Below are 10,698 nucleotides of genomic sequence, written 5' to 3' on the forward strand. Positions count from 1 at the left end.
GATATTCAACTCACCATCTAGACAACCAGCAATCAAGCATACCCACACTCAAAGATAAAACTATAAATATCTCAAAGAAAATTTAATATGCATCTGATTGTAACTGACCAAAAGCAGTGATCAGGCATTTATTTAATATATGTCCAAACTTCCAGGAAATGATTTGCAATGTAAGAACAACGTGGACACATCGTCTCCTTCTCTGCATTTATTTAATTACCTAGCATTCTAACTTTAAAGGGACCTACATAAATTCATGGAAAACCTTCAATCTAGACATCAATAGGTTGTCTTGGGTGGAGGGCCATCATGACAAAGAATTTCAAATACATCTTATAAGGAGATTTTGAAGTTAAAAAATATGATTGTGGGATTGGAACGGTCGTCGATCCTTCAGCTCGACAAAAGCAAATTTCTTAATAAATTCCAGATATCATGGGCAATGATTCCTTCAATTTTATTAAGATATTTGACATTACATCCTTTTATATACTGACTGTGAGGTTCTTATTTTCACTTGACAAAAATCAAGCAGGTCTAAAACCAAAGGCTTGTCCAACAAAGAATGAAAAGCTCAAAATTGGATGCAGGGTCTGCCCCTGGCTTAAGGCCTATTCCACGACTAAGAATACATGTTAATTCATGATAGGCATCATTAACACGGTTTGAATACTTGAAATCTTGTGTTTCTTTTATCACTTAAGTGTTTGGAGTAAGTTTGTTCTCTGTCGCATTAAAAATGGCATTTGAAAAGAAATTAGGTGTTGATGACACATTGAGAAGTTGGCAAAACAGATGCATTTGCATTAAAAATGGCATTTGAAAACAAACTAGGTGCTCATTACCACATAGGGAAGTTGGGAGAACATATGCATTTGCATTGAAAATAGCATTTGAGAACAAAAATGCGGTGCTTACTTCATTGAGAAGTCGGTTCTTGGGAAGCAATCTGGCAGTTTTCGAAAGGAGAACCACATGTCTGGAGATGACACATAATGCCCAATCATCAAAATAATCCATTTGGGTTAAATAAAACTCTAATTACAGATATTCAACTCACCACCTAGATAGCCAGCAATCAAGCATACCCACACTCTAAGATAAAACTATAAATATCTCAAAGAAACTTTAATATGCATTATCTCAAAGAAACTTTGATATGCATCTGATTGTAACTGACCAAACGCAGTTATCGGGCATTTATTTAATATATGTCCAAACTTCCAAGAAATTATTTGCAATGTAAGAACAACGTGGACACATCGTCTCCTTCTCTACATTTATTTAATTACCTGGCATTCTAACTTTAAAGGGACCTACATAAATTCATGGAAAACCTTCAATCTAGACATCAATAGGTTGTCTTGGGTGGAGGGCCATGATGACAGAGAATTTCGAATACATCTTATAAGGAGATTTTGAGGTTAACAGATATGATTGCAGGACTGGAACAGTCATCGATCCTTTAGCTCAGCAAAAGCAAATTTCTTAATAAATTCCAGATATCATGGGCAATGATTCCTTCAATTTTATTAAGATATTTGACATTACATCCTTTTATATACTGACTGTGAGGTTCTTATTTTCACTTGATAGAAATCAAGCAGGTCTAAAAACAAAGGCTTGTCCAACAAAGAATGAAAAGCACAAAATTGGACGCGGGGTCTGCCCTTGGCTTAAGGCCTATTCTACGACTAAGAATACATGTAAATTCATGACAGACATCACTAAGACGGTTTGATGGTGTTGATTATTAAGCATACATCTATTCCATAGAAAAAGACAGAAAGTGAGTACATGACCAAGCCTCTGTATGTGCGCAACATAACCTAACCCCATCATATAAATCCACACATGAAAAGTATTACAATATTTGAAGAATGCACCTAACCCCATATAAACTAGGTATCTGAGAGATGAAACTATCATTTTGCCCAACAATCAATGATCAAACTTCGTTCAATCGTTTAACACCACAAATCCACGGTCAACAATAGGACATGGCGTCCACTGGGGCAATTCATTTCAAAGGGAAACGCTATTTTTTAATATAATTTTTTTATTTAATTTTTTATATTAATATTGAAAAAAAATATTTTTAATTTATTTATATTTATATGTTCAATCGTCTTCTTGAAAAAAATGTTCAATCGTCTAACACCACAAATCCATGGTCAACAATAGGACACGGCGTCCACTGGGGCAATTCATTTCAAAAGAAAACGCTATTTTTTAATATAATTTTTTTATTTAATTTTTTATATTAATATTGAAAAAAAATAAAAAATTAATTTATTTATATTTATATTCAATTTTAATTCAGCATTATTTATTATTTATTTTGATAAATTTTAAATATATATTAGTGAATAATTTATTATTTATTTTGTTTTTTTAATAAAAAAAATGAAAAAATAGATATTAAAAACTTGTTTTAAAATTAATTTCCAATTTATTAAGATGAATTATAGAACCTTTAAAATTCATTGACTTTTTTTTATTTAATTTTTTATATTAACATTGAAAAAAAAAAAAAAAATTATTTATTTATATTTATATTCAATTTTAATTAAGCATTATTTATTATTTATTTTGATAAATTTTGAATATATATTACTGAATAATTTATTATTTATTTTGTTTTTTTAATAAAAATAAATAAATAAATAAATAAATATTTTTTTTTGTAAGCTTAGGTGGGACCTTCTCATTTTCGAGTTTTTACATGTCCGTTATTCACCCCATTTCCAGGGAGGGTAGCACAAGAATCGAACCCAAGATCTCCGGTTTGGTGAGACTTCATTTCCACGACCATTGCCACTTGAGCTACATATTAATTTAAAATTAGTTTCCAATTTATTGAGATGAATTCTAGAACCTTTTAAAATTCATTGACTTTTTTGGGTTTTGGCTTAGAAAATGACACTAGAACAAAAATCTCAGCTTATAAAGTTGATGAGGTGACATTTAATCTTCATTTTAGGTAGATAATATATTGATTTATTTTTCTTTTAATTTCAATCTTTCCAAATTTTAATGTTACACCTAAAAACTATATATTGAAATATTTCTTAATATTATAAAATTTAATATATTTTTTCAATAAAATATTTAGAACAGTTTATCAATCAAATTTGAAATAAATTTAAATCCAAAATTTTACCATTGAATTTTCGTTAAAAATAGGAAAAGGAAAATTCTACTTCAGACAACAGAAAAGATTTCCGATTAACTTTAGTCTCTGGATACTTCAGGCACAGCTCCACTGAGATTTCTCAGGTTACTCACCGTCGATGCACAATTTATCGATTTTCAATGGCAACTTCTTCCATGCCCCCTCTGTGTCTGTGCTCTGTATTATTTATAGTTGCGTTATTTCTTGTAGCACTTCATTCTGAAAGAAAAGCTCTGGTACAGTGCAGCAGCGGAACAACTCTGACACCTTGCAAGTTGTTGTTGTATCTCTCTGACACCTTGCAAGTTGCTGCTGTTAAAGATACATCAATAATGTCCAGAAACCGTAGAAGTACTAGTAAGGAATCATTAATAAACAATGATTTTACAGACTACAAACTATTATGGGCATCAAATGGATCTGTTTTCTCGAGAATGGGCAATAGAAATTCTGGGTTCCTTCTTCTTCTCCTAGTTTTTCTGGTTTTCGTCATTGCAGGCACAACCGTCTCAGATCTCATCTTCCAAGGTATATATAATTACTATCTTCTTGAATGTTGATCTATACATTACAATCCTAAACAAGTAAAATATGAATTTCGGTGGCTTTGTTTAGCTGCATATGTTGATGTAGACAGCCAGAAACAACTTATTACCCTTATTTTTACAAGGTTGTTGCAGAGCCCCATTTTTCTAGGCATTAATTCTTGATGCATAAATGTCTGTAAAATGTTGAATAGCAGAATGGTTTTTGTAGCTAATAGATACTTTGTTCTTGGCTCTACAGTTAAATCATACTGGGTTAATACCAAGACATGGTCAAGAAATGTTTTTTTTTCAATATGGAAGCCTGCAAGAAAGCTTAATGGAGAAAGAACCCAATCTGTATAAACCACAGGCTGCAAAATTCACAAAGAGCTTTCCCCTGTTGCTAACCAATCAAACCAACAGGAGTTCCTTCATCCAAGACATTGTATTTCTTCCTGAGGAAGTCCTCTTCTTAGTACGCCTGTCTTCTGCAAACTCCAATCTGATATCCCACAAATCATCCCCCAGCTGTTCATTCTCGCAACAAATCCATACACCAGTGAATGCCATCGAGTATTTACAATTTGGATATTCTACCCAACCACGAGCTGCAGTCAGATGCCAGGCTCCTCCCCCTCCAACCCACTGGTCTGCAACATCAGTTGCCCTAGTGGACACAGCTAATTATAGCTCAGATTTACCAGAGATCATCACAGCAAAATTGGGTTACTTTGATCATTCCAGACCCATCAAATGAGATTATATGGTATATGAGAGCTTGGCCACAGAGAGGGATATTGTTGTATTTGCCAAAGGGATTAACAATAGACAAGGACTGAACATTGAAACCAAATATCTACGCTGCATATTCAACAATACCATTGAAACTATGGTCACACTCTGGACAAGAAGTCTTTAGATGCGAGCATCCCAATGAATCAGTTCGTTATCAGCTCATTGCCTCCGAAATCATTCTCCGAATCCATGGGAAATCAATTCCTTCTGTCGCTTATTATGAAATCCCGCCATCTCATCATTCAAGCAAAAGTAGTACTCAAGATAATGCACAGAAAATGAGACTACTCTGTGCCTGCACCATGGTGTTCAACGTTGCAAAATACATAAGAGAATCGGTTATCTACCATTCTCATCTGGGTGTGGAACACTTCTTTCTGTACGATAACAACAGTGAAGACGATCTGGCAGAAACTGTTGAAGGGTTACTGTCAGAAAATTACAAGGTAAGCAGGCATCCATGGCCATGGGCCAAGACACAGGAATCTGGATTCTCACACTGTGCTCTCATGGCCAAACAGAAGTGTCAATGGATGATGTACACTGACGTTGACGAGTTTGTATTTTCTCCTTCATGGCTAAAGCAACTCAAGGCCAATGCCAATATTGGGTACCCATTAAAGAATACTGCATCAAAAGCACCTCTGAGGCGATTAGTAATAAATCTTAGTAGATTAGTAATAAATCTTAGTAAACCGGGGGCTGCATTGACAAGGCAAATTTCTTTGAGATGCAGAAATTTTGGACCCTCGGGCCTCCGGGAGCACCCGCAGAGAGGGGTTACTCAAGGGTACACTTGCAGGGAAAGGAAGCTGAAGTGCTACAAATCCATACTTCTTTTGGAAGCTGCCTCTCCTAAGTTGCTCAATGTAATACACCGCTTTCAGTTGAAGAAGGCATACAGAACAGTGTATGTGAAGGCCCAGAGGACAGTGATCAATCACTACAAGTACCAGGCTTGGAGTGAATTCAAGGCTAAGTTTCGGAGGAGGGTGTCTGCGTATGTCGTGGATTGGAAAGAGTCTAGGAATGTTGTGTCCCAAGATCGAGCTCCAGGCCTTGGCAACAAGGCCATCAAACCCCATGAATGGGAGAATATGTTCTGCCATGTGAATGACAGTGCATTGAAGGAGTTTACAGGTAGAGCGTTTTCTTTGAATAATAAAGAACCAGGCTCCAAATTACAGTGGCAATGAAGGGCAACTGCAATTGTATGTATGTATAGGGTTAAATCAATAGGAGGTTGTCAATGATAGATGTAGTATGCGGTTCGTTGAGTGGATCTGAAAGTCCACCATCCAGCCAAAAAGCAAAACAAATATTTTATTTAACAAAAAAAAATAGCGCAAGCTCTGAGTTACAACCCTGTATTCATAAGTATCATCAGTGTATTTATCTGAGTACTGAATTTGAGGCATCCTGGTCAAGCGAACTAAAGGCTTGAATGATCTGAACCCAAAGAAAGGAAATAAGGGCCAATGATTCAAATCCATCCATAAATTGCAATTAAACGATACAGTATTTTTACCCAGATAACAGGGACTAACATTTAAAACAAAATAACGATAAACCCAGAAGTAATCCCCGTAGTTATTTTAAAAATAAATTTAATATTTGTTTTAATTTTTCTGTTGACCCAAATGAATTCGAAATCCATATAATTGGATCTGAAGTCTTCAATGTTGTATTATACTCGTTGCAGTTCTAGACGGTCCTGCCAGTGTGGTCGTGGGTTTCAACCTGTCATGCGTAAGGTCTTCTTCGAGTATGACTAGTTCCAACAAATTTCAATTATCTAGGACTTAAATTTGAGTGTAATGGAATTGCAGATTCAGAAATATTCTGAAATTTTGACAATAAGGGATGGTATTTCATATTTCCAAAATAATCTGAATCTGCAATCTCGATAAGAAAAGAATGGCGGGTAATTAAACCAGGCTCGTTGCAACAGCTTCCTTAGGACCCGTAAGCTTGAGGTAAACCAGGCTCATCACATTAGCTTCCTAAGGACCCGTAAGCTTGAGGTTTTTGTTTTTTAGGTTTAAAGGTTTTTTTTTTTTTTTTTTGGGTAGTTTAATAAGTATGTGTAGTTTAATGATTGTGAGGTTTAAGAGATAAGTGGGAAGTTTGGTTTCCACAAATTTCACCATGACAAAACAATATACGCTTGAGAGATCAATAAGCTTCCATTAAATTAGAGTTTAGAGGTAGTCGAGCTCAATCCATCCCCACTCTCATGTCCTCAGTCCTTTTTTAAGGACCCTGGATTGGTTTGACTAACATAGATGGGGACTCTAGAGTTATAATCGCCTGGGCCAAGAGCTGTTGCAATCTCCAGACTCTGAATCTCATCTCTTGGCAGCAGATGATCCAGAATCTGTCTCAATCTTTCCGTCTGATTCGGAGCAAACCATTCAAACAGGGAACAGGAGAAAACCAGTAATCTGAATCTATACTAATCTAATCCCACATACTTTGTATGGACAGGACATAACTCGTCGAGAGAAAATCACTAGTCATCTGTATTATTTAATGGAAGTTATCCACTCAAAACCATATCATAACTTAACCTTTACTACTTTCTCTTTGGTTTCCATGCTTTCCAGAAGTCTTATAAAAAGCGTTTACGTTCACTTGAAATTTACACAGAGTGTCTAATATGTTCCAAAAGCAAAATAATTAGTACCTTAGCCATATACTCGTAAAGGAATTGCTCAGTAGGAATAGCCAGAATGACCCACTGACACTAGTTCGGCCAGATGCAATGCACCGCCTTTGGACAGTGGGATATCCCTTCTCTCCTGTACAGATTTTGATATGGCTAGATATACAGATACCCTACCTCCTTCACTTGGCAATGGCAAGACTCTAGTAAGTCGCCTTCCGTTGTTAAACAAGTACTCAACAGAATCACCTTCTGTACTAAAACCTTTCTCTGCTATGCTGTAAAGATGATCTGCAATTAACACCAGCGAAATTCAGTAACAGTTGGATATCTGGTCATATGCCAACATATTGCAGGAATCATGGATAGTATTCAATCCTCCTTACCTACAAAGAGGGGATCATCCTCTGCCATCTTGCAAAGTTGGGTAAGAAAAGGACCATATATGGAGGGGTTGTCCACTCGGCCTATGACATATGATTGAGAGGGACAGACCTTCCACACCAACTTAGAGCCTCTGCTCTACATCTTATGCCTTACCACATTCTTTATAAAGTCCTTGCTAGTAAGTTTCTCTAACAGCAACTCCAGAGTCTGTAACTACAAAGTTTTTAATGTTACTTAGCCCAAATAATTAAAACAAAAAATGAATTCAAGCTTTCTGAATCATAAAGTTTCATAATCTATGAATGCACACCTTTTTGCTGAGGGAATTGATGCGATCCGATTGGGCAGCTGCAGCCCTGGGAAGCTTTAGAACCAAATTGCACTCATCCTCCAGGAGGCATTGAGAAGTCAATTTCTCAAATACTTTTTCATGAATCTCTGCTATTTTCATATTCAACATCATAACCACGGGTAAGGATGAAACGGCAATAGCTCCTATATGAACCACTGGGGAGATCATGGCAGGGCTGCAGACCTAGGATGGATATGATTTCACACTTGCTTCAATCATGCTTAGTTGGTACAGCATTCACCCTATTAATTCGTTACCCTTCATCCAGCCTTTGGGATTATTGACAGCTTAAAGTAGCCTCATTGAGTAGCCCCTAATTAGGCCCCATTGAAGCCCCATTGAGTCGTCCCCTCTCCCTGTGGATTCGCCAAGCAGATTGATTGGATCATCCGGGTACTAAGCCCATCCCTGGGGTGGGTGGGTAAATAGTGGTCGAGAGTTCAGCTGGCTCACCCTCACCCTGGTTGAAAGAGCCCTGGTTATAGAAGAATAGCCCCCTTATCGCTATCGCTTGCCATATATTTGAGAGCGCTGATCGCTATCACTTGCCTCCATGTTGGGGAATGAGCAATGATGGAGGTGGTGCTGGTGCTGGTAGTGGTTCTGGCACTATTCGTTTCTACCTGCCCGATTGTCTAAATCAACCTGTTAAGTGCCATTCTCTTGGAACAAGGGCGAACCTCATAATCAAACTCCAGGCAGGATGTGGTTTGACTAACATAGATGGGGACTCTAGAGTTATAATCGCCTGGGCCAAGAGCTGTTGCAATCTCCAGAATCTGAATCTCATCTCTTGGCAGCAGATGATCCAGAATCTGTCTCAATCTTTCTGTCTGATTCGGAGCAAACCATTCAAACAGGGAACAGGAGAAAACCAGTAATCTGAATCTATACTAATCTAATCCCACATACTTTGTATGGACAGGACATAACTCGTCGAGAGAAAATCACTAGTCATCTGTATTATTTAATGGAAGTTATCCACTCAAAACCATATCACAACTTAACCTTTACTACTTTCTCTTTGGTTTCCATGCTTTCCAGAAGTCTTATAAAAAGCGTTTACGTTCACTTGAAATTTACATAGAGTGTCTAATATGTTCCAAAAGCAAAATAATTAGTACCTTAGCCATATACTCGTAAAGGAATTGCTCAGTAGGAATAGCCAGAATGACCCACTGACACTAGTTCGGCCAGATGCAATGCACCGCCTTTGGACAGTGGGATATCCCTTCTCTCCTGTACAGATTTTGATATGGCTAGATATACAGATACCCTACCTCCTTCACTTGGCAATGGCAAGACTCTAGTAAGTCGCCTTCCGTTGTTAAACAAGTACTCAACAGAATCACCTTCTGTACTAAAACCTTTCTCTGCTATGCTGTAAGGATGATCTGCAATTAACACCAGCGAAATTCAGTAACAATTGGATATCTGGTCATATGCCAACATATTGCAGGAATCATGGATAGTATTCAATCCTCCTTACCTACAAAGAGGGGATCATCCTCTGCCATCTTGCAAAGTTGGGTAAGAAAAGGACCATATATGGAGGGGTTGTCCACCCGGCCTATGACATATGATTGACAGGGACAGACCTTCCACACCAACTCAGAGCCTCTGCTCTGCATCTTATGCCTTACCACATTCTTTATAAAGTCCTTGCTAGTAAGTTTCTCTAGCAGCAACTCCAGAGTCTGTAACTCCAAAGTTTTTTATGTTACTTAGCCCAAATAATTAAAACAAAAAATGAATTCAAGCTTTCTGAATCATAAAGTTTCATAATCTATGAATGCACACCTTTTTGCTGAGGGAATTGATGCGATCCGATTGGGCAGCTGCAGCCCTGGGAAGCTTTAGAACCAAATTGCACTCATCCTCCAGGAGGCAGTGAGAAGTCAATTTCTCAAGGTCTACAGTGACAGAAGGAACCATCTTGACAATCTTATCAGACTCCCTTCTCTGGTTAATCACTTCAACTTTAACAGGACGAGAGAATGTGACTAATTCATCTTCTTCATCAGACTCTACATCTTCCTGTTTCAAGAAACAAAGATATTGTTCTAAGAACACACTCTTAAAAATCCCACAGAAACCATTACCCAAAAGAGCTGAAGGGTATATATACTCACCTGATCATCAGTAGGGCAAGAATTGATGATTTTGATATCTCTGGAGAAGCCAGTGTTTACATTGGTTTGCTTCATGGCCACCAGGTCTATGGCATAAAGCTTTCCTGAAGGGTACTTGACAGATTTAACAGAACCCAACGTAATATTTCAGTCCCCATTCTACTTTGCTCTCAGAATTTTCCTTGCATCCTCTGGAGAATATAGAACCCACTTGGTCTCATCTTTCCACCAAACACCCTTCTCAGTTGGATCAGCGATTTTGCACATATTGCTTCTGAAGCAGCGACAATGCAGGCAGAAATTATGCTGTGCACAACAAACTTTGACGGTGTGAAAAACAAATATAGCAACAGGCCTGGCAGAAACTATGCAGTGGAAAGCAAATTTGGGAGGGTAGAGCTTCGAACAAGTAAACATGGGCAAACATAAGATACCAATCTTCATAGCCAAACAACCTGTGACTAGATTGATGGGACAGTTCCTTAGGAATGACAGGAGAACTGATTTTAATCGTTCGGCTTCCAATGATCAACTAAACTGCTTTTAATCTCCGGCTTCCTACGATCAACGATCAAATTTTGTTTAATCGTCTAACACCATAAATCGACGGTCAACAATAAGACACGGAGTCAGCTGGGGCTATTCCTTTCAAAGGGAAACGCCTT

General features: G+C 37.4%; 1 protein-coding gene, 1 long non-coding RNA gene and 1 pseudogene across 2 annotated transcripts; 1 reads left to right on the top strand and 2 right to left on the bottom strand.

Moving 5' to 3' along the window:
• The first annotated feature begins 4,799 nt into the window (after window positions 1-4,799).
• On the top strand, window positions 4,800-6,940 carry LOC149178444 (glycosyltransferase family 92 protein At1g27200 pseudogene; annotated as a pseudogene).
• Window positions 6,941-7,025: 85 nt separating this feature from the next.
• On the bottom strand, window positions 7,026-7,695 carry LOC149178445 (uncharacterized). The gene is made up of 2 exons (XR_016258854.1): window positions 7,549-7,695; window positions 7,026-7,453 (listed from the first exon to the last, which is right to left on the bottom strand). It is a non-coding gene; the product is annotated as an uncharacterized LOC149178445 (long non-coding RNA).
• A 661-nt stretch (window positions 7,696-8,356) lies between these two features.
• Window positions 8,357-10,447, bottom strand: LOC149178446 (uncharacterized). The gene is given in 4 exon segments (XM_089423654.1): window positions 8,357-9,295; window positions 9,391-9,598; window positions 9,702-9,938; window positions 10,034-10,447. Coding segments are annotated over 4 exon segments (954 nt in total). The 5' UTR covers window positions 10,301-10,447; the 3' UTR covers window positions 8,357-9,053.
• Between the last annotated feature and the right edge of the window lie 251 nt (window positions 10,448-10,698).

The sequence above is a fragment of the Pinus tabuliformis genome, chromosome 4_1, assembly GCF_031772625.1.
Source record: "Pinus tabuliformis cultivar Carrire ecotype Pingquan chromosome 4_1, CPIR1, whole genome shotgun sequence".
Lineage (NCBI taxonomy): Eukaryota > Viridiplantae > Streptophyta > Pinopsida > Pinales > Pinaceae > Pinus > Pinus tabuliformis.